General features: G+C 40.9%; 1 protein-coding gene across 2 annotated transcripts in view; it reads left to right on the top strand.

The window, feature by feature from the left end:
* The window catches only part of polr1d (RNA polymerase I and III subunit D), a 75,510-nt gene that overhangs the window by 8,315 nt on the left and 43,279 nt on the right, over positions 1 to 23,916 (top strand). For both annotated transcript variants that reach the window (XM_060927585.1, XM_060927584.1), the window contains exon 2: positions 22,959 to 23,056. In XM_060927585.1, the coding sequence (XP_060783568.1) occupies positions 22,959 to 23,056 (98 nt within the window). The remainder of the gene's footprint in view (positions 1 to 22,958; positions 23,057 to 23,916) is intronic.

Genomic DNA, 23,916 nt, shown 5'->3' with positions numbered 1-23,916 from the left:
GCGCACGCAACGTACAACCCGGAAGTCGAACGTGCGTACCATGCACGAAATCTGAGGCTGCTCGGACGTACGGCTGTCGCTTCATTCGTACAGCCAACGCACTTTCAAACATGCACTAATCGTACTGACCGTGCGTTCCATGCAGGCTTCGTATGAAGGTTGCAAGAACTGCGCACGATCTGTACGTTGTGCGTACCAACGGCGTTCGTTTGTCGCACTGCGGCGATTGGAGAGGGTTATATGGTCCGTGTATGTATCATCCGATCATTCAAGTATTCCATTCAATCTGGAAAACGAAAAAACAAAAAAACTATTTCGTTTTTCTGTATGACCAAAAAATGAGGGATTGGTGTTTGTTTTCCTTTTTTCAACTCAAAACAGAACAAATAATAAACAGGGAAACCAAAATGAAATAACTAATTTACGATTATTCTCTATTCCCCACGCTACATTAGCCTTCCCATGATCCTCAGCGACAGTCCATCATCATCTCTGCGTCTATGAAACAGAAAAATTGCATGTGCATGTATATATATCAAGTAATTTATTCATACATCATATTCATTTAATATATTAAGCTGTTAATGTTAAGCTGATGATCTCTTTATCTCAATATAATAGTAATAATAATGATAACAATAACATGGCATTCATTTTGTCGCTTTCAACATATTGTGTTAGACCAACTTTGCTTTTTGTTAGAGGACATGCTTAGTATTTTACGATGACTCATGTCAGGAGGAAAATATGAGGAGGAGCAGTGGCGATCCTAGAGTGATTTACTCCCCGGGCGAACCCCCCTGCTGCCCCCCCCCCCCCCCCCCCCCCAGCCCAACCTGACAACCACCTCCCACCCACCACCTAAGAAAACACTAACTTCGTCCAGAACACACAGGACCCCATACACAAACTCACAACAGCTATTTTCAAGAACAAATTTCCAGTTTTAATGACTAGTGCAATAAAAAATACAAAGATAAACAATAAAAGATAAACAAAAAGACTCAATGACTTCGCATTACAGCTATTTAAGAAAGCACAACTGCACTACAGCACCACCCGATGGTCAAAATATTGCACAAGTCAGTCAGTTTTACCAACAGTGCACAATGAATTATCATAGAGTACCATTCACCATTATTATTAACAAGAAGACTTAAACTTCCATTAAAGTCGCACCATATAAATAACAAAAGAAGCTAAACAGTTAAACAATCACAATTACAGAATAACATGAAGTGACAAAAGATCTAAAAATACTATACATTAAAGTGGCAAAAATGGTAAAATGCAATCATGTATCATAAATAAATGAACTAACGACAGAGAAGAGGTAAATCCTATACATATTACTGTACACATAAGAAGAAATAACAAACACTATTGTGTATCATAAATAACAAGAAGTAACAAATGAAGAAGTCAACACTCTTTAAAGTGGCAAAAATGGCAAACCACTATAATTTGTCATAAATAACAAGACGTGCAAAAGAAGTAAGAGGAAAACAGTCTATATACATTTAAGTGGCAATTATATTCAGGATGCAAAAGTGAAAGCACAACCTAAAAGTTGGCTTTTCTGGCCTTCCTGGATGCAAATTCTTCCACAATGTCTTCATATGAGATTTGTTCCCCTAAGGTGTGGTTTATGCTGATCACAGCAAGGCCACTGAACCATTCCTGTGACATTGTTGACCTTAGGTAAGTCTTGATCAGTTTTAGCTTCGAGAAGCTCCTCTCTGCCTGAGCCACAGTGACAGGCAGAGTGGCAGGCTACACTACTGACATTACACAGAGTCTTAAGTAATACATTACGATTTGATCATTGCCATTCTGGTAACAGCAAATTTATAACGGGCCGTGTTCGCGACGTACAACACACGACGAGAAATGTTTAAACGACCATGTAAAGCTGTTAACATTCTGTTGGCTAATACAGAGCCCAACGTTAACCCAAGGCAATGACAGCAATAACTTTAAATGTTTTGTTGCAAAGCCTAATCATTATGCTGAAATTAATTTCGTGTTGGGGGGCAGGCCAGGCCAGGTCGTCCGACTTAGCAAGCATCAATAATATAAGGCTAATTAGGGCACTAATTCATGTCACTCACTGAAATTGATTCATAAAGCATACCTTTTTCTTTTGCTCGTTTCTCCTCCTCTTCTTTCCTTTTCTTCTGGAATTGGGCACCTGATGGCTTTGACCTTTTCCTATCCATTAGATCCATCTCCGAGTACGACTCCGTTTATTTGTCATTCGACCTCCTCCTGGATGATTCCCCCAACACAAACTCACCGTCAGTGTGTAGTGGTGATCACCTAACGCGAGAGGTGAGACTGAACCATTTCAACTTGACCAATTGACCACCACGACCACAATAATCTTGGGAATTCATTCAGTTCATACACACAATCAAACGTACAGCCGTTTTGAAGTTGTTTGGATTGTTCTGCTTTTCTGTTCTCTCCTCTTTCTCGCGCGCACACGCACACACAAAAGCGTTTGCTCAATGTAATGTACAGTAATGTGGTCTGCACATTTGAGAGGCGTCTTGAGTTTGTTTCCTATGCATTGCAGCACCATATTTGGTTTGTTATTTAAATTATATGGGGTTTTGTGCCACAGCAAACGTGATGCATGATGGCTTTTGCTGCATGTTACACTTGTGTGTGTAACACTGCTGCAAACCCTTAATTACAATTGAGCTACAAGAACTGACCAACTTCAGGTATTGAGGTATTTCACCCACGTGACCAAGTCATGTGATGCTGCCATTTTGGACGGCACGGCTCGAATCCGTTTGAATGCGAGGAAGGCGACAAACGAAAAACATAAAAGAAAAAGGGGCGAGATGCAGAAAACACCTTCACTATCCAGCGACATAGGGCATTTACAGGGCGAGCAGAAGGAGCGGTATTTGCAAAAATTGAGGTTAGCAGGCTTGGAGAACGACGTTTACCTGCTTCCACCAGGATTGTTCACTGACGTACGGAAGTACATGAAGCCCTCGTCTTTACCTGACTTCGGCCCACATGATCTGTATACCTATGTCGTTAAAAACCCATCGCCATACACAGGTATTGATCTGAAAGCGTATAAGAGTTTGGATACCTCCAAATATTTTGTGTCAGGCTGGGTAACATGCCTACATCAGCGGGTCGTCCCTGGAGCCGGTGGTCGCCATCTTATTACAGCTAAGGTTTGTTCACATTTTCATTTACTTTCGGTCCTCAGGATAAACAAAATGTTCTTAAATGTCATTGAAATAACTTCTTAGTCTGTTGAGACATGGCCCGTTATAAATTTGCTGTTACCAGACAATGACCAAGAACTATATTATTAGGGTCGGTGTAGTTGTAGTAGTGTATTAGCAACTAGCTGTTAGCACTAGCTAATGTCAACAACATCATAGCTGGTATGTTACTGTAGCAATGTTTACGTTCAGTCATTTGGATGACTGTTAAAACCTTTCAGTCTCAAGTTTTTCCTTTACTCGATTTACTAGTTCACTGAGCTAGCGTGCTCGGGCAAGCTGGGAGCTAGCGCACGCTAGCCGGCAGCCGCCGGCTTGCCCGAGCGCGCTAGCTCAGTAAACTAGTAAATCCAGTAAAGGAAAAACTTGACACTGAAAGGTTTTAACAGTCATCCAAATGACTGAACGTAAACATTGCTACAGTAACATACCAGCTACTGTTGTTGACATTAGCTAGTTTGACGTTCAAAATGGCGGACACCGGGGCGTCACGTGACCCTGTGATGTCAGGTGAAATACCTCAACAGACGCCTCTTGTTATGATGACGTAACCTGCGCAACTTTGGTATTGGGCTTCCCCATCCAAAATGTTCATTCCCCCCCCCCCCCCCCCCCCCCCCCCCCCAGCCCGTCTTGTTTTTTTTTTTCGGGGGTTTTTTTTTTGGGGACCGTTTTTTTTTTCGCACCCGCGCTCGTGGGACCGCCCCCAGGACCGCCCCTGAGGAGGAGTAACAAGTCACTGGCACTCCAACTTACGAGATTCTCCGCTTCTTTTGCTGGACAGCTTGAAAGTCAGACTCGGGAACAGCCATGATCTTCCTAGAGTTTTGCTTCCAGTAAAAGGAGCCTGAATGAGCGCAAAAAATAATGTATGAATAAGAACTAATTCTTGAGACTGACATGAATACAAATGAATTTAGTTTTATCTAAAATGAAAGTTAAGTTGCTCGTATAATCGTAAATTAGAGTTATTTCGTTTTGGTTTCCCTGTTTATTATTTGTTCTGTTTTGAGTTGGAAAAAGGAAAACAAACACCAATCCCTCATTTTTTTGTCAAACAGGAAAACGAAATATTGAGTGGTTTTTTTTTTTTCCAGATTGAATGGAATACTTGAATGATCGGATGATACACGGACCTTATATATATTTCGACATACTTTGGTTGGGTTTTCTCTCAAAGCCTACGTGTACAAATGGCCGTAGGCACCCCTGCAGGATCCGTGTATCATCCAATCATTCAAGTATTCCATTCAATCTGGAAAACGAAAAACAAAAAAACCACTCAATATTTCGTTTTCCTGTTTTTCTGTATGACCAAAAAATGAGGGATTGGTGTTTCTTTTCCTTTTTCCAACTCAAAACAGAACAAATAATAAACAGGGAAACCAAAACGAAATAATAACTCTAATTTACGATTATTGATTTTCTCTATTCCCCATGCTACATTAGCCTTCCCATGATCCTCAGCGACAGTCCATCATCATCTCTGCGTTTCTTGCGATCTTAAAGCCGAACTTGCTTAGGTCTTGCTGTCCACTCCGCTTGGCCATGATGCTGCAATCCGCTGCTGTCACTGACGCCGAATGAAATCAAAAATAACGGAACCCCGACTGAATGTCACCTCCTCAAACGCTTCGCTTGCGCATGCCCTCTCTCGCGGTAGCTTATTGTAGCTCAGTTTCAGCAAAGCTACGTGGAATGGCATTTCTAATTCCAATGTTAAATAGAAGTAATGTCCACATTTATTGATAAAATTGCTCAAGGGAAGGGAGGGGGGATGCCCGTTTTAGCAGGGGCGCAGATACGTTTTTTGAACTGGGGGGGGGACAAAAAACTGGGGGGGACAAAGCTGCCAGCAAACCAACCCCAACATGCCTGTCAAACTTGTTGTGGGTAACCATAGCAACCAAGCTCGAGCTCGCAACCTGTGCAGTCTGCGCAGCTCAACCAACCGAATATCAGTCTTTGTTTTATTTTATGTGAGTTGTTGCAACTATGTATATACTGCTGTGCACCTCAATAAACCGAACGGTAATTAGTCTTTTGATTTTTCCGTGAGGTTTGCCTTATGCAAAGAAAGACAGCATAGACGTTTTTTCCTCCCTATAAGTGGGGGGGACCGAACGAGGTGAATTTAAATCTGGGTGGGACGAATCCCACCCATCCCACCCTCTATCTGCGCCCGTGCGTTTTAGAGGGGGGATGATTTTGACCATTTTTTATTCCAGGGGGAATGGCATCCCCCCTCAACTCGAGTACAGATTACTATTATATGGAGATAATAATTAAGAAATCATCAGCTTAACATTAACAGCTTAATATATTAAATGAATAGGATGTAGGAATAAATTACTTGATATATACATGTACATGCAATTTTTCTGTTTCATAGACGCAGAGATGATGATGGACTGTCGCTGAGGATCATGGGAAGGCTAATGTAGCGTGGGGAATAGAGAAAATCAATAATCGTAAATTAGAGTTATTATTTCGTTTTGGTTTCCCTGTTTATTATTTGTTCTGTTTTGATTTGGAAAATAAACACCAATCTCTCATTTTTTTGGTCATACAGAAAAACAGGAAAACGAAATATTGAGTGGTTTTTTTGTTTTTCGTTTTCCAGATTGAATGGAATACTTGAATGATCGGATGATACACGGACCTGGTCCGTGTGCTTTATATGTCGGCCGTAAGGCACTTTTTAACCCTTTAATTAACAGCAAATGCCCAGGACACAGAAGGACCACAAAAACAGAAGCTTAAAAAAAATGCACGCTTTATTTAGTAAATAGATAACTAAATTATCCTTTAAAAATAGCACCAAGCTACAAAGAAAGAAAAAAATAAAAGAAAAATAAAATTGTCCCGTCTCAGCAGTGCGCAGTCCGCGCAAAGAGGAATCCCAGTCCCAGAAGCGCTGAAATCGTGGGGAAGCCTAATGCGCGGGGAAGCCCTGCGCGTGACGTCACAGCTCCAGCATCCAGGTAGCAGCGGGGGATTCCCAAAAACGTCTATGGCTCGCCCGGAGTCAGCGCACACCTCGGGCAATAAAAGAGAAAGCATCAAACAATGCCAACGTACACAAGGCAAAAACAGCAGGGAAGGAGAAGTCTTGCGTCCCTTTACCCTGTCGTTAGCGAGCATTGAATTAAGTACAGTTGACTCCAGATTACCCGTTGGCTAGGTCACGATTTCCTAAGTCCGCAGCCGACGCACCTCAAAAAAAGGCAGTAAATCAGGGAAACAGCACAGCGCAGGCAGAGAAAAACTGTTTGTATGTTTGTTCGTTCGTTCGTTCGTTCATTCCTTCCTTCCTTCAATCTGCCCGCTGATCTTCCAGGGGTAACTACGCATCTGCTGCGGCGTCTGATCCCCTCTTTGGGCTGCATTCCCAAACAACCCAACTCCGAGAAATCCACGTCCCCTCTTTGGGCTGCATTCCCAAACAACCCAACTCCGAGAAATCCACGTCCCCTCTTTGGGCTGCATTCCCAAACAACCCGACTCCGAGAAGTCCGCGTCCCCGGCGGGGCGGGGGCCGTTACCGGCCTCACACCGTCCACGGGCACCTCTTAACGATTTCACGCCCTGTTGAACTCCTCCTTAATACTGAAAAGGTCCCCTTTTTATACCCCATCCCTTCGTCTTTCAAGTGCTTCAATAGGTCAGGTAATAATTGTCCAAACAGCTGATCCATCTAAGCAATTAGAGAGCCGCAAATACAAGATCAGTGTAGGTAGCAGTCAATTAGCAGCACACAGTGAAATCACAGCAATCAACCAATTATGTGAACACACCAAAATCACAGCAATCCAAATAAATCACAGCAAACCATCACAGCAAAAATAAAAATAAGATCCCCACACAGCTAGAGGCTGACATATATACCCGAGTTTTCGTGCGATTGATGCCCTCTCGCCGTACGGCCAATGCACGGCCGACTTACTTGACACGCATGGATGACATACGAAATATCTGAACGTGCGTTGGCTGCACTAATTACGTATGTGGGGCGCACGACACGCATACAGAGTCCGCAAGTGTGACGTACGAAAAATATTGACATTTTGCCCAAACCTGACACCAGCAAATCGTACGAAAGACGCACGTCGGCCGTAAGGAAGACACACGAGGCCGTAAGTTTGTCTTGCAACCTGAAAAAAACGTAAGCGCCCATAGAGTTTGTTTGACATGACAAAGAACCTCTGCGGCCAGTCTACGGCTCGAAAATCGGCACGTCACACGCGCGCCCTCCGTGCGTTTCTTTGCGTTTTTTGCACATAGACCGGCCGTAGGAGCACGTACGGCCGGTTGTGACCGAGGCTTTAGACATTATTTTACCCAGTCAACGGTAAGCTATTCAAAACAAAATAGCCTTGTGAGAGAACCTCTTCAGACAGTGACGTTTTCTTCTGCCAAGCGCTCGACTCCAATTGTTTAGCTTCTGCCTCAGAAGGCAAAAACACCTTAAAACACCTTAACATCTATAGTTAGTTTTTTTTTTTTTCCTTTTTTATCAGACATCTAGTTTTTAGGTTTGTTTGCCTGACATGTTTCGACGTACGACTGTCGTCTTCCTCAGAGTGTCACCGGATGTTATTGGTGACGCATCTTTTATCAGCTGATGTTTTCATTCAAAGAGCAATAAGGAAACACAACATTAACACACCTGTCAAACCATACACAACACTCCGTCAGATCCTGGTTCATCCCAAAGACAGAATACATCCGGAAAACAAATGCAATACCATATATGAGATTCCATGCCAATTATGCAATAAAACTTACATCGGGGAGACAGGAAGGAGTTTCAACACAAGAAAAAATGAACATAAGAAAGAGTGTGAAAAGGAGACAGCTACAAGACAAACCCGAACAATAAAAGAAAAGGCACAACAGGAAAATTATAAGTCAGCCATAACAGATCACTGCAAAAGGGAAAATCATATTATGGACTGGGGGAATGCCAGAGTCATCCGCACAGAAGATAATAAACATCAGCGCTGGATCAGGGAGGCCATGGAGATCCGTAAGCGAAGTCCGAGGACCATCAACCGGGATGAGGGAGCATACATGCTCTCCCATACCTGGAGTGCCATCTTGCAGAGGACGAACAGACAGTAGAAGGCGTGACCGACCTGTCAAACCAGACAGGAAGGCCACGCCTTCGGAAACATCAGCTGATTAAAAGATGAGTCACCAATAACATCCGGTGACACTCTGAGGAAGACGACAGTCGTACGTCGAAACATGTCAGGTAAACAAACCTAAAAACTAGATGTCTGACAAAAAAGGAAAAAAAAAAAACTAACTGTATTTAATATATGACATAATGAATGTAATTGAAAGACCTTAACATCTAGCAGTTGTATACACCGTCTCTCTCTCTCTCTCTCTCTCTCTCTCTCTCTCTCTCACACACACACACACACACACACACACTAATAAATGCTTGTAGGTAATGCTAAATGTTTACTTCAGGGATGTGATTTGGGGCTGGTGAAATTATCTGAAAATCTTAGGCGGGGGTCTGGGGGCCGCAGGCCCCCAGCTGGTCCAGGGTAGCGCCCTGGTGGGGGGACAAGGGGGGAAGCCCCCCAAAGCTCCTGGGTTTTGGGGTTTTCTGACTTAAAAATTGTACTAAAATGGCAAGCAAAACACACAAGAAAAAACTTGTCATGATTAACAAATTCAAGCCAATTTAATGGTCAACATGCAACTCTGACACACACACGCTCACTCACTCACTCACTCACTCACTCACTCACTCACTCACTCACTCACTCACACCCCCCCAAAGAACCAGTGTGAGCAGGGCCCGCTAGCCCCGCGCCTTGGGACGTAATTCGCCCCGAGGCGAGCCGCGGCGCTCCGCTTAGGTTTCGTTTCTATCCCGGGCTCCAGCCCGACTTTGGACGCTCGTAGTTTGGGCAGGGGAGGTCCCAGTATCCCATACATGTCAACCTCTGGTCACTCAAACCTGTATAACCAACCTCCAAAATCCGTATTTCCCTTATAAAATCCGTACAAGATGCAAATTAAAATAATTTGCCTAAAATTTGAATGATAATTAACAAAGATATATCCAAGTTACTTTTTATTCAATATTAATAACAATAAACCTTCAGAATGAATACAAATCTCCAATGTTTGACAAAAACACAAAGTGTCACTCTAATGTTCTGAATTGTACCCCATGACAGCTTTTTTAGCAGTCTGCACCAGTACCTCACGAGGCTGCATGTCACAGCAAGTGTCTGTGTTGATCTTGCCGGAGTGCCCATTCAGAATCTTTTCAGTCGCTAGTGAAAGTTGCTCACGTGGAAATGTTACTTCCGGGTTGGCGGGATTCTCGCAATGCGGTGTGCGCATGATCAGAAGTGGAACGAAGTCTCGCTACCACAAGATAACGCGCGATTTCATAAGACTCTTTACTGGCTGTCTGTAGTGTACAGTACGTTTGTAAATGTTATGCACTATTTTATCATCGTGGGAATTGATTATAGCTCTAAATAAATATTGAAGTTTTTTTTTTTTTAATCCGTATAACTTTATTCATACGCCCGTATACTACGTTTATTGAATGAAAACCGTATAAAATACGGACATTCCGTATAGGTTGACATGTATGAGTTTGGGGATAGTATCCCCAAACTTGACAGCCAGAGACCTGTGCCCTCTCCCCAAAGAACGAAATCGCTGAACAAATGTCTCAGTCTTATGTCCAACGTCTGTAGCAACCTCTTTCTCCAACCATTCCCAGCGGAACTTGTTTTTCACTATTCTGTCGATTTCTTTAACTCGATTTGCATCTTTATGCCTCGATCACGGAGGCTGCCATCTTTCAACTCTTTGTTTGAAGCGAGCTTACGTACAGCTAAGAAGCGCGTTCATTGGTTGTTACAGAGCGATGGGCCAATCACGTACCTCGTTTCATCTCAATGACGTAATTGCGTAAATGACGTAATTACGTCAATGAGATGAAACGAGGTAGGTGATTGGCCCATCGCTCTGTAACAACCAATGAACGCGCTTGCTTCAAACAAAGAGTTGAAAGATGGCAGCCTCCGTGATCGAGGCATAAAGATGCAAATCCGAGGCTGCCATCTTTCAAACAAATTCAGAACGAATAGGATACGAATGTGGATTTGAGGGAAAAATCGGAAACTTTTTTTTTTCAACTTTTGAGGTGAAAAAAGCGGAATTCTGCGAATTCGCGGAAAAATCACATCCCTGTTACTTATATTTACTGTAACAGCAAGGAGTTTCTGTTTGCAATATCTCTCTCTCTCTCTCGCGCGCACACACACACACACGCACACTAATAAATGCTTGTAGGTAATGCTAAATGTTTACTTGTATTTACTTTTTTCTTGCTCATTGTTTGCATGTATATGCATGTGTATATGCGTATGTATGTAACCTCTGCAATAAAATGTGAAAATGCAAAAATGTGAAACAATTGTCACTTAACCCTTTCAACTTAATGAATAAACATTTTTGCAAAATGCACTACAACTACCAAAACTCTTCACACTTCTACCACCCATACCTACATTACTTCCAGATTCTGAAATTGCAGTAACTCAAAAGGAAGCACATGATGTTTCAAATGTGTGAAAATAGTAAAAGTTGTGTGAAAATGAAGCAGCAGCACATAATTTTGATTGATTGTGTTGTTGTATTTTGGGTAGGTCATCCATTACAGCGAAATTCACAGCAACTTCAATGTCCACTTTCTCTGTGTGATAATGTATTGCCCGTATACATGCAGATGTTAGCCCAAGACTAAGTGTACCTGGTGCTAAAAATCAAAATAACACAAAGGAATGGACAACCAATCATTTGTACAGTGTAGGTCACATTTCGTGCGACAGCCATGGCGCACTGGGGCGCTTGGCCAAATTATGTCCCCACCAATATCAACACCGTTTTTACGCCCTTGTGTGTGTGTGTTCTGCCTGCGCCTTGCTCCCTGTCTGTAGTTGCGTGCATTGCCCCTGTCTTGCATCTGCGGTGGTTCCCATGGCAGCCGGGGGGGGAGTGAAAAAGTTAAATTTTTTTGCCGTTCTGCCACATCTTTTTGTGATTGCCCCTCTTTCCCACGGTTGTATGTTGTGGGTGTGGCATTAGGTGGGAAAAGTGCATTTTAGGGATTCATCAGATCATTCAACTGAGAGATGACTGAGAGCTGGTTCGGACCGAGCTGAGAAATATATTCTCTGCATAGCGAATAACGGCGTTTTTTAAAAGCAATGATGGTGGAAACAAGAATAAAAGAACGGACGAGGAAGAAAGTGTAGTGAAGAAAGCTAGAACGACGGGAGAAGGTGCGGGAAAATTATATAATGAGATGGAAAGCACACACCCCCGTGCAAACATTTAGATGGGAACATACAACACAGCAGAAAAACAAATAATATACAGTATATACAAATGGTGCATGTCACAACACAGCAGAAAAACAAAGAATATATATACAACTGGGCGTGTTGAGTTGCAGATGTTAATTGCACATTAGTTATAGAAACTCAGTTCAGCTACAAAACTCAGGATATTGCACTGTATTTGGTATTGCATTGTATTGGGTATGGATGTAAAAGTGTAGAAATATAAATATAAAATATACAAAAGCTATAAAAACTAAAAAGTTGCTCTGTGAGGTTGCACTGTAATAAGTATTGCACTGTATCAGGTAAGTGAGAATATTGTCCTTTTAGGTCCTTGTTGGTGCATTGTTGCACCTGCCAGAAGTGGCATCAGTCAGTGCATGTAATTAGCCTTTTTCACATTACATCACTTGCAGAAGAACCTCACATCCGTTTTCAGCCTTTTGAATGGAAGAAGAGGCGGCATGCTAATCTGCTGGCTAACAAGTAGCAACCGTAGAAAGTCAGTAAACTTCCTTTCCAAAACAAGGCAGATAGATGACTGGAATGGTTGCTAACAGTACGTAATGATAAACAACAATGCACAATATTATTATCAGTCTTATCTGTGAATGACACAGTTTTGTTAACATATGTTGCCGCCGTATACCTCTTCTTCCATTGAAAAGGCTGAAAACGGATATGAGTTCCCCTGCAAGTTACGTAATGTGAAAAAGGCTAATTGTTCAAGGTGGTTATGGCCTGTGGGGAAAAAACTGTTTTTGAGTCTGTTGGTCCTTGCTTTGATGCACCTGTAACGCCTGCCTGAGGGCAGCAAGTCAAAGAACTCAGAGCCAGGGTGGGAGCTGTCCTTGATGATGTTAGCTCTGCTGAGCTCTGCTCTCTGTTTAGCTACTGTTTGTTCATTCATTCAGTTGTTCGTTATTCATTTGTTTGTTCATTCATTCATTCGTTCATTCATTCTCAATTGAATTTTGCGTTTTATGTGTTGGTGTGTCTAAGGTTTGCACTGCAATAAACCTTTAAAATGAAAACCTACTTGTGCTTGTGCCCCCATTTTTTTCCCTGTGCTCCTAAAATTTTTAACTTAGGAGCACGTGTGCTCCTGAAAAAAAAAAAGTTAGTGTAGAGCCCTGGTTATAAACAGTGAATCCCTCACCAGAATCTTTTTTTTTTCTCTCTTGAAATTAAAAAGACAAATACACAGCATTTTGTGTTGCTGAGAAACCTTGCCTTACCTTGCCTTATTCCTCTTCGCTCCGGGCGGAGCATAGGGCTTCTACTATATGCCTCCAGACAACACGATCTTGGCTTTTCCTCTTGGCTTCGTTCCAGGTGATGTTGATTTTCTGGAGTTCATCTCTGGTGGTTCTTCGCCATGAGCCTTTGGGCCTTCCTTGGCGTCTTGCGCCTTGGGGGTTCCAGTCAAGTGCATGTCTTGTGATGTTCGACTCTGGCTTTCTCAGTGTGTGTCCAATCCATTTCCACTTTCTTTTCTTGATGGTTATTTCCAGTTCTTCCTGTTCGGTTCATCTCCACAGCTCTTTGTTGGTAATTGTATTTGGCCACCAGATGCCACATAGATGTCTTAGCTTTTTGTTGATGAATGGTTGTAGTTAAGCCAAGATACTCTTGTTTATTTTCCATGTTTCACATCCATACAAAAGGACAGTTTTTACACTGGAGTTAAAAATCCTTAGTTTGGTCTTCAAGGAAATGACTGTAGATCTCCAAACTTTGGTTAGAGTGGAAAACATTTGTTGTGCGTTTCCTTTTCGGGCCATCACATCATCTTCTGTTCCTCCAGATTCTGAAACTATACTGCCAAGGTAACGGAACTGTTTTACTCTATCAATGGTTTCTTCTCCACATTTGATCTCGTTGGTATTTGCAGGGGTCTTGACTCTCATTTCCTTTGTTTTGTCCACATTTATATTGAGGCCCACTCTCTCTGCATTTCTCTTCAAGGTGTTTACTTTCTGTCTCGTGCATTATTTTGTAGCTTAACAAACACAGGTCGTCTGCAAATTCTATGTCTTCTAACTGTCTGGTTAGTGTCCACTGGATTCCTGTCTTCTCTCTTCCAGAGGACTCGCGTGTTACCCAGTCCAGCAGGACGAGAAACAGTAGAGGGCTTAGCAGGCAGCCTTGTTTTACTCCTGTTTTTATTTCAAATCCTTGTGTTGTTGTTCCGTCATGTATAACGCTGGCTTCAAAACCATCATACATCACTTTGATCACCCTGACCATTTTGTCTGGCACTCCATAATGTCTCAGAAGATGCCAGAGTGTGGCCTGGTCCACTGAATCAAAGGCTTTTTCAAAGTCCACAAAGGTCATGTAGAGTCCAGAATTCTACTCAAGAGACTGTTCAGTTATTATTCTCAGTGTGGCTATTTGGTCACAGCATGATCTTTCAGCTTGAAAGCCTGCTTGCTCATCCCTTAGCTTTAGGTCTAGTTTTTCCTTTAGTCTTTCTAGGATTACTCTTGTCATCACTTTGCTTGCGATAACTAGTAACATGATTCCTCTCCAGTTTTTACAGTGGCTAAGGTCTCCCTTTTTAGGGAGCTTTGCCAGCAGTCCTTTGTTCCACTCTTTGGGAATTGATTCTGTATCCCAAATTTTGAGTAGAAGAGAGTGGAGAGCGTTTACGGTCACCTCTCCTTCAGCTTTCAGCGCTTCAGGTGGTATGTTATCAGCTCCAGCAGCTTTCCCATTCTTGAGCTTCCTCAATGCATCACAAATTTCTCTCTTAGAGATAGGCCCTATCCTTATGTCAAGATCAGCTGCTGCTGGTGTTAACACTGGGGGGTCTTCTGGAAAGGGTCTGTTGAGAACTTCTTGGAAATGTTCTCTCCATCTATCTAGCTGTTCCTCTGTTTTACTTATGAGTTTGTCATCTTTACCTCTAAGGGGGTTCTTCTTTTGGAAGTTTTTCTTTCCACTCAGGCATCTTGTGATGTCATATAGCTTCCCCAGGTCCCTTCTTTCCGCTGCTGCTTCTAGCTCGCTTGCCATTTCCTCCATTTGATCCCTCTTGTCCTTCCTGCAGCTCTTCTTGATCTCTCTGTCCTTCTTATTGTACTTTTCCATTTCCAGCAATTTCTGATTTCTTGTTCTGGCTGTGCTGATTTTGTTTTTTATAGACTGTCTTTCTTCCACCAGCCTCCATGTATGGTCTGACATCCATGGTTTCCTCTCTGTTGCTGGTTTTCCAAGAATTTCATCACATGTTGACAGGAACATGTCTTTGATGTTTATCCATTCTTTGTCCACATTTTCTTCTCCTTCAGTGTCTGATCCATTGTACAAAACGTCGTATTTGTTTGCCAGTAGAAGTTGAAACTGGTTCATTGTATCTTTTTGTTTCTTAGCTTGCCAGTGTTGTATTTAATTCTGTCTTTCTTTGTTTTTTTTCTGTATTGCTAATTTGATTTTTACTTTTGAAAGTACCAGAAGGTGATCTGATCCTATATCAGCACTCCTCATGGCTCTGGTGTCTAGGAGGTTCCTTCTCCATCTCCTACTGATCATGATGTGGTCTGTTTGGTTTTCCGTTTTACCATCTGGGGATCTCCATGTTGTTTTATGTATGTTTCTGTGTGGGAAAAGAGTTCCTCCAATGACGAGTCCATTAGTGGCACAGAAATCTACAAGCATTTCTCCATTTTCATTTTGCTCTCCAATTCCTTCGTTTCCCATCACGTCGCTGTTTGTTGACTTTCCACCCACTTTGGCATTAAGGTCACCCATTATCATGATGATGTCTCTTCTGCTGACATTGTTTACAGTTTGTTGTAGTGCATCGTAGAAATCTTCCTTGGTTTCTGGATTGGCCTGTTCAGTTGGTGCATAGACTTGGATGATGGTGAGGTTTTGGCACCTTGAATGGAATCTGGCAACTAGTATCCTTTCAGATACAGGTTCCCATTCCAGTATGCATCTCAATGCTTTCTTTGAAAGTATGAGGCCAACCCCTTTTTCATGAGGGGCATCTTCGTCTGAGTTTCCTGAGAATAGTATGGTTTCTCCATTTTGCATTTTTACTTCTCCTGATCCATTCCATCTTATTTCAGTCACTCCAAGGATATCAAGCTTCAATCGGTCCATTTCTCTCACTACCTGTGCGAGTTTACCTGTTTGATATAAGGTTCTTATGTTCCATGTTGCAATTTTTGTGAAGTATTTCCGATTCAACAACATCAGTCTTGTTTTGGACTTCATAAATTGAATCTTTTCCCTTCCATCATATTTATTTAATATCCCACCTTCCATTCCAAGTGGAATGCCCGGTGTGTCTGTGGCTTTCGTATTAGTTTCTGTAACGGTATTTTTTTTTTTCTGGGGATGGGTTGTTGGCCCTTCGCCCAACCCCCAACCTGGAGGGCGAGGGATATGTTTACACATGCCTTGTGCTAGGAGAGCGTCTTCCCAGACTTCAGCAGTCTCTCCAACTGCTCGCAGTGACCTCTAACTGGTCTATTTGCTGCTTGCCGTTGACCACATTGAATTAGTTCTTCCGCCTACCAGCTTGGAAACCTCACCGGTAATCCCTAAGGATTCGTCCGCTGAAGGTAACCATCCGACAATCCTCCTGCCGATGTCTTCACCTTAACTCCGTTAGCCTACCGTTTTTCAGGGTTCCTGTAAAACCTTCTTGGCTACCGTAGCGGCTCCGGGGTTCAGGGAACCCCACCGTGCATTGCTTTCACAGGCAGTCCCCTACTGTGGTGCACCCTGGGAAACGCCATCAAGGAGGTGGAGTAAGACTTTACAACCCGTTGCTGAGAAACCAGAAAGCGCAAATTTGTTTGTCCTGAAGACTTTCCTGTGGTGGAAAACCTACAGTCCATTACAAAGCACTGACACTGGACACTCTTCCTTACACGATAGTTAAAGTTCATTATCACTCACATGACTCGTGGCTTGTTGCTGGTTTATAGCTTAAAGACAGAGCAACTAAAAGGCAAGCTTGCATGGAGACATCCTTGTTTTTCTATGTAATTGTGATCTCTGATTTCCAACTGCCAAGTTCAGTATGATTTTAATAATAGGTATATGAAAAGGATGAGACAATAAATAAAATACCTGCAATTTAAACTTTTCTTCACTAGAGGGCACTGATGCAGTGTACAACTGCATCCAAAAGCTGGCTTCAAGATTTGAGTTTTGTCACATGCACAGTTATACAAGTAAAGTCCCTGTACGTTATAGTCATTGTTTTATTTTCAGAAACATAAATGATAAAATGAAAAACAAATGGTGTTTTTTTCATTTCAAAATCCAAAATTGAATAATGAAAAAAAACAAGTAATAGTTCATCCTGCATCCTTCATTTTGCATGTACAAAATTTCAGAAGGTCTTGATTTTCGTTTTCTCCTTTGTCAAACAGAATAAACTCAAAAGAGAACAGAAAAGAGCCTTTTTTTATTTTCTGAAACCAGAAGCTGTGGTCAGCCCAAGTGCATGAGCTTCCTATAATTCAATTCCTGTAATCCTATCAGTCCTATAATTCAGTCACCTGGCTGGCTGGATTGAAAAAGCATGGAGCAGTATGTTGTTTTCTGAAACAACAAAAGAATCATTCAGAGAGGAAGACATGAGTGCAGAAAAACTTGATCGTATATTTCAGGTGAAACTTGCTTAAAAAGTGATACTAATAAAACACCATTCATTTTTAATTTTCTCATTTCTGTTTCTGAAAGGAAAATAGAATGACAAATGTACTGTACATGGACCAAGTAGCAAGAAAAACAATAATTTGAGAAAATAGGTAAATAATAAATAAGACACTAATGGGGGAAAAATAAAAGATTGCAGAGAAGATAGGTTTGTATAGTACAGTACCAGTCAAAAGTTTGGACACACCTTGTAATTCAATGTTTTTCTATATGTTTATGAATTAAAGGACACTTCATGTCTTAAAGTAATGATGGATGTCTTTTTTCTTAGTTGTGCGGTTCTTGACATAATATGGATTACTACAGTTGTGGAATAGGGCTATTTACTTTGTTTTTATTATTTACTATTTACTGTTTGACCTCACATGTATTAATGAGGGAAGAAATTGCACTAATTAACTTTTGACAAGACACACCTGTTAATTGGAAAGCATTCCAGGTGACTACCTCATGAAGCTGGTTAAGATGATGCCAATAGTGTGCAAAGCATCTTCAAGGTAAATGGTGGCTACTTTGAAGAATCTAAGGCTACATCCACACGACAACGGCAACGAGATTTTTTTTTTTAGCGGGTAAAAAAAATCGCGTCCACATGGGCAACGGATCAGTAAAATATCAGGTACATATGGCAACGCTTGCTGAAAACGATGCAATACACATGCCACATCTCTACGTGCGCTGTAAGACGGTCCCATCGGAGACACCAGAACAATAGAAGAAGTAGGACGCATGCGCATAAACTCCTTCTTCTACCCGGCGTGAAGCACTCACAGGAACAAACACACAACAGCAAGAAGAAGATGGCTGCAACTACGCGAGGAAATCGTGCCTTCTGTGTGTACAAATTAGTTTTATTAGTGTGCATAGTTTTATATAACTTAATTTTCTTATTGTGTGTGAACATTTTGAAAAGCAGTCTTATCCAATAAAAAAAAGAAATTCAAGAAATGGTTCAGTTACTTGTTTATTTAAAAGAAAAGCTGTATACAAAAGTGAATGCAATGCAGTGGTTCATACAAAACAGTCTGTTGAAGGGTCTTCTGACCCTTTTCAAATCAAATCAAGTTTATTTGTATAGCGCTTTTAACAATAAACATTGTTGCAAAGCAGCTTTACAGAATTTGAACGACTTAAAACATGGCATTTTCCCCTCTGCCTCCATTATAGTCAGGTAACTGTTGCTTTGTGTGGAAGGCTGTACTTTCTGTTCATCAAAGCAGGTGTAAATTGTCTGTCTGGCAGGTCAGTCAGGTTAATGTGTAAACAATTTCAAAAGATTCTTATCCAATAATAAAGATTCTTATCCATTGTTGCTGTTGTTGTTACAAATGATGTGCGCGAGAGTGCTGCTTGTTCTAGTCATGTGGTTGTGATGTCATCATAAACAAATCCGTTCTACTCATCCAGACGACTTTGCAACGGCGCCGTTGCCAGATTTTTCCACTCTGGAGCCCATTCTCAAAAAATATCGTTTTGGGGCACCCAAAATGCCGGTGCCGTGTGGACGCCAGGCCGAAACGATAAAAAATGTTATCAGATTCACCTGAATCCGTTGCCGTGTGGACAGGGCCTAAAATATGAAACTGTAACACACTTGAGGCTTTTGGGAAATAAGGAAATAGGAGACAGTCTAGACAAGGTGTGTTTTTTATTTTTTCATTTCAGTTCACGTTTCAGGGCAGCACGGTGGTGTAGTGGTTAGTGTTGTCGCCTCACAGCAAGAAGGTCCGGGTTCGAGCCCCGTGGTCGGCGAGGGCCTTTCTGTGCGGAGTTTGCATGTTCTCCCTGTGTCCGCGTGGGTTTCCTCCGGGTGCTCTGGTTTCCCCCACAGTCCAAAGACATGCAGGTTAGGTTAACTGGCGACTCTAAGTCAGGGATGAGAATTTTCCGTCGATTGGCGGATTTCCGACTTTTTCAGACCAAAATGATCGTTTTTGAGATCGATGTAAATCCGTTGAGAAATTTTTTTTTTGTGGGGGGGTATGATTTAATGATCTGTGGTCACCTTATAATGCAGACATCCCAAGTCTCCCGGAAGTTCCGGGAGTCTCCTGCATATTGATAGAAGCGAGCAAGAGCATGCGCGCAAAACATTAAGGTCTGCATCACGCATCTTAGAATGTGCGCGCGAGAGGGGGTGCGCGAGGGAGACTGTGTGCAGTGTTGCCAGATACTGCTGATGTTTTCCAGCCCAAAATATGTTCAAAACCCGCCAAAATGCACTTAAAACTACCCAATCTGGCAACACTGCCTGTGTGCCTGTTCATGTAGCGCATGCCAGATAAAGAGCATCTTGATTGGGTTACTCAGCAAAATAAGCCAATCAGCTTTCAGTGTGGGCGGGCTTTTATCTCTTTTCTCGAGGACCGGAGTTTTCAGTTGAGTCAGTGCAGCCTACAGGATCGGCATGGCAGAGAGAGAGAGCGCGCGCCCCAAAAAATATATATCAATTACATGTCATATATAAGTGTGTATCTTTTTATAAATGGGGTTAGCTTATCTAATCTAATTGACCATATGGTATCTGTATTACATTACATGACATCCTGTCCAGATAAATCCTAGTTAGTACACACAACAGTTGAAAGGGAAGTGATAAGTGATGTTGAATGTTGCCTGCTTAATATGCAAGACCTCCTGCTACCATGATAACATCAGAAGAAAGCTTAAGAGAATTATATGATAGAACTTTTTTCTGGTTTGCACTTCATTTTAAAGGATTAGAGTATTCAAAGACATGAATAGCTAAAATGCAGAAATATAATACTGTAGAGCTTGTTTATATTAAAAGGTGCATTGATTTTTTTTAAATCATCAAATGTGAATTGATTAAAGTCTCTTGTACCATGTTAATCATTTTCACCTGGGAGTCCACCAAGAAGGAGAATTTATTTCCAAATAAATTGCAAATTTTTGCTGATAAAATTAATGGTTTAGGGGTAAAAAAAAAAAAAAAGCCAAAAATCATTAGCCCCATGGGCCCCGCCCCGGTTTTTTCAGACTTTTAAAATATTTTTCATTCTCATCCCTGATTTATGGGTCTATTGTTCCAAAACCTAAAAGGTTGCACTGAACATGCTGAAAAAGTCAAACAAGGTGGGATATGATATTTAAGAAAGAACACTTGTCATGATACAAAAGTTTCAGTTGATGGCATGTTGAATTGGGATATCAACTTCGAGAAAAATACATATATTTCATTGCTAAAATTAATGGGTTTTGGGTGTTTAAATCGCCAAAATCCATCAGCTTCGCCCCCTGGTGCCTCACCGAGACGTTGCCCCTGGACCCCACTGGGGACCTGCGGGCCAGCCCCCCTGCTACTTTTCAGATTTTTTTCTCAACATGCACTCTCATCCCTGCTAAGTTGACCGTAGTTGTGAATGTGAGTGTGAATGGTTGTCTGTGTCTATGTGTCATTCCTGTGATGACCTGGCGACTTGTCCAGGGTGTACCCCGCCTTTCGCCCATAGTCAGCTGGGATAGGCTTCAGCTTGCCTGCGACCCTGTAGAACAGGATAAAGCGGCTAGAGATAATGAGATGAGCTGAGATGAGATGAAGTTCACGTTTCAGTAACTTTTCTTTTATATACACACACTAGCTTCTCTCTGCAAGAACACAAGAGACACACACAAATAAAATGCCAGTAATCATACAAAGGTGAAACGATACCCCCACTGCCACAGTAACATATTTTGTTTTTTAACACTTTTTTTTTTGTTTACCACAAAATTCCATATGTTCCATATGTAATTTCATAGTTTTAATGTCTTGAATATTGTTCTACAATGTAGAAAATGGTCAAAATACAAAAAAACAAAACAAAACTATGAATTAGTAGGTGTGTCCAAACTTTTCACTGGTACTGTGTATATATACCAACTGCTTCATGGGGTTGTCTAATATTTGGTTCTACTGCCAATGAAAAAAGTTTTACTGAAGCATGTCAAGTCTCAGAGTTAAATAATGTTACATACCACAACAGGTAGTGGTTTTCCCATTAGCATGGATTTTATCTTTGCTTTGGCTCAAGCAATCTCAGCATTCAAAGCTTTTATTCTAAACAAAAAAAAAGTTTAGTAGATCTCTAAGTACTTGAATGTACACTAATCACATGCTTACCAATATATTTGTATGATATATATTTGTGTATGTATTTATTTGTTATCTATCAGAATATGGACTTACTGGCATGAGTCACTCTGTACAAAAACATGTCAAATTGATTTCCTAACCATCATCACATCATATTTGCATTATTGATACTGTAGAAAGCCACTATGTAAAAATTAGTTCTATATCATCCAGCCAAACCTTGAATGATTCTACTGACGCCACACTGATCTTGCTTTTGAACATGGGTCTAAAATATAATCTGCAGTTGTGCCTCTGATGATCAGCATAAGAACATCAATATCAGTTATCGGTTGATTCTCTGATGTCTAATCTCAGTGTCATATGAAGCATGAAAAAACCGGGATTGGTGTAATAATAATGATCACATCTTGCAGATACAGGGATCCAGAGTTGCAAAATTTGATGGCATTAGCAAAGCAAACAAAACCTGATAGCATGACATTAACATAAGTGTTTTGTAAAAGTCGTGTAGTCAGGAATCAGTGTTGAATTTTTCCCTGAGGCCAAACTGACTTTCCGACTTTCCTCTCATCTGTTTCTTGATCTGATGAGCAGAAATTAAAGTTGATCGCCACGTTCATGTAGCTTTAATTTGTTGCCTCCATTATTATTTATCTTCTTCCAGTTTTGACTCCGACTGCTCCTCCTGTCCTGTGTCTTTCCGTGTCAAAACAGAAAATATCTTATGATCAGTGGGATTTCCCCAACTTTTCTGACCACTCCACCTTTCCTGTCTTCTATTAACAGCTGATTCTCCTGAGTGATTTGGAGTTCACATTAGCTTTTATTAGTTATTAAGTATCAAGCATTTTGGCTTACAGTTTGCCAAAGTCTCTCTCAATGCCTATCAGCTCATTAGGGCATTACAGTTATTCCTATAGCTCTGTAGCTTTATCATGGATTAAAATAGTATTGTGATGTTGTGGTGACAAGACTAATGATGATGAATTTGAAATTAATTTCTATACACCATTGAAATGATGTGCGAAATATAATCTTTTAATATACTGAATGTTGTTTTGGTTTGTTGGTGGTTTGTCTCTTGAGAGCATCACCTGCTGCTGTTGTCAGTTTGCACTATCCACTGTTTTATTTAATTATTATTATTTTTTAAACTCACTAAATAAATGCATACACAAAAAAGTGGATAAACATGACATAAATAATGCACTAATCAGTGTGAGGTTGTTTGAATGATATGTTACATGCCAGGGTTTAGAGTAGTTTGTTGGCAGATTACCAAAGCAAGCTAATGGCACTAGCTACATACAGTGGATCTAAGTCTACACACCATTGCAGGCTTATGTGGTGTAAAAAAAAATAATAATAAATCCAAGTTAAATCCTGTCACATTTTGTTTAAGAATCTAAACTAATTATTCATCAAGACAACAGCTTTTGGCATAAACTAATTTGTTTGTAGCTATAGATGCTCTTTGAGGGAACCTTGTCAAATTTACTCAAAGCTACTGGATTCTGTATTTGTAAACAGGTCCAAGCAGATGGAGCTGATGAAGGCTGTGTGACGTTTGTTCTGCATGAAGAGGACCACACACTGGGCAACTCGCTCAGATACATGGTTATGAAGAAGTAAGAGATTGTTCCCATTTGTAACTGGTCAAACTTCATAAAAACATGGGTATTATTTAGGGAAATAATCAATAATGCTGGTTTCTGGGCATATGGAGTAGAAGGAGAAATTCAAGAAGAGTATATGATGATTTGTGGAAAAATAAATGGTTTATTTCTCTGCAACTTTTTTTATTAGTACAAGAGAGAGGAAGAGAGTGATTGGTTGATATTACAAGGTTGTGTGAAGATATGAAGTTTATCTTTGAGTGGTGAACATGTTTTCAACACAAGAAAGTAAACTTCATATCTTCACGCTACTGTGTGAAGTTCTTTGTTATATAGTCACATCCACAAAAAAAAAAACAAGTTAATCACATTTCACAAACAAAAAGTACCCAAATTTATCAAAACAATTCATCGATTTCCTTATGAGTGACTTATAGAGAAATATGTCACGGTTTTGGGTCTCCATGTCCCGGATGTACCATGTATGAAAAATATGAGTGGTGTATTTTCCAGTAAAACACTTGTGATTATTTATTTATTTATTTGACTAATTATTTGAATAATCAGTAATAAATAAAGACCTGCTTTGTTTTTCTACAGTGTTTTCAGTTTCTTTGACTCAAAATGTGTTCATTTGTAGTGGTCAAGGCCAAAAAAAATTACAGAAGGAGATGACAGAGAACAGTGTTAAGGCAATCAAAGCATATTATACTGTGGACAGAGTCAGAGACTGGCATGGAAAATATGAACAGAAGCCTAAAATGAAACCACTTGTAAAATCAAATCCATGGCAATACTGCAAATCACAGGTTTCTTTTCTTTTTTCTTTTTTTTTCTTTTTGTGTGTGAGAGAATTTTTTTTGTTGATGTTT

The sequence above is a fragment of the Neoarius graeffei genome, chromosome 8 (genome assembly GCF_027579695.1).
Source record: "Neoarius graeffei isolate fNeoGra1 chromosome 8, fNeoGra1.pri, whole genome shotgun sequence".
Classification (NCBI taxonomy): Eukaryota; Metazoa; Chordata; class Actinopteri; order Siluriformes; family Ariidae; genus Neoarius; species Neoarius graeffei.
The sequence above is the reverse complement of the archived record's forward strand: the minus strand, read 5'-3'. Positions and strand labels throughout refer to the sequence as shown.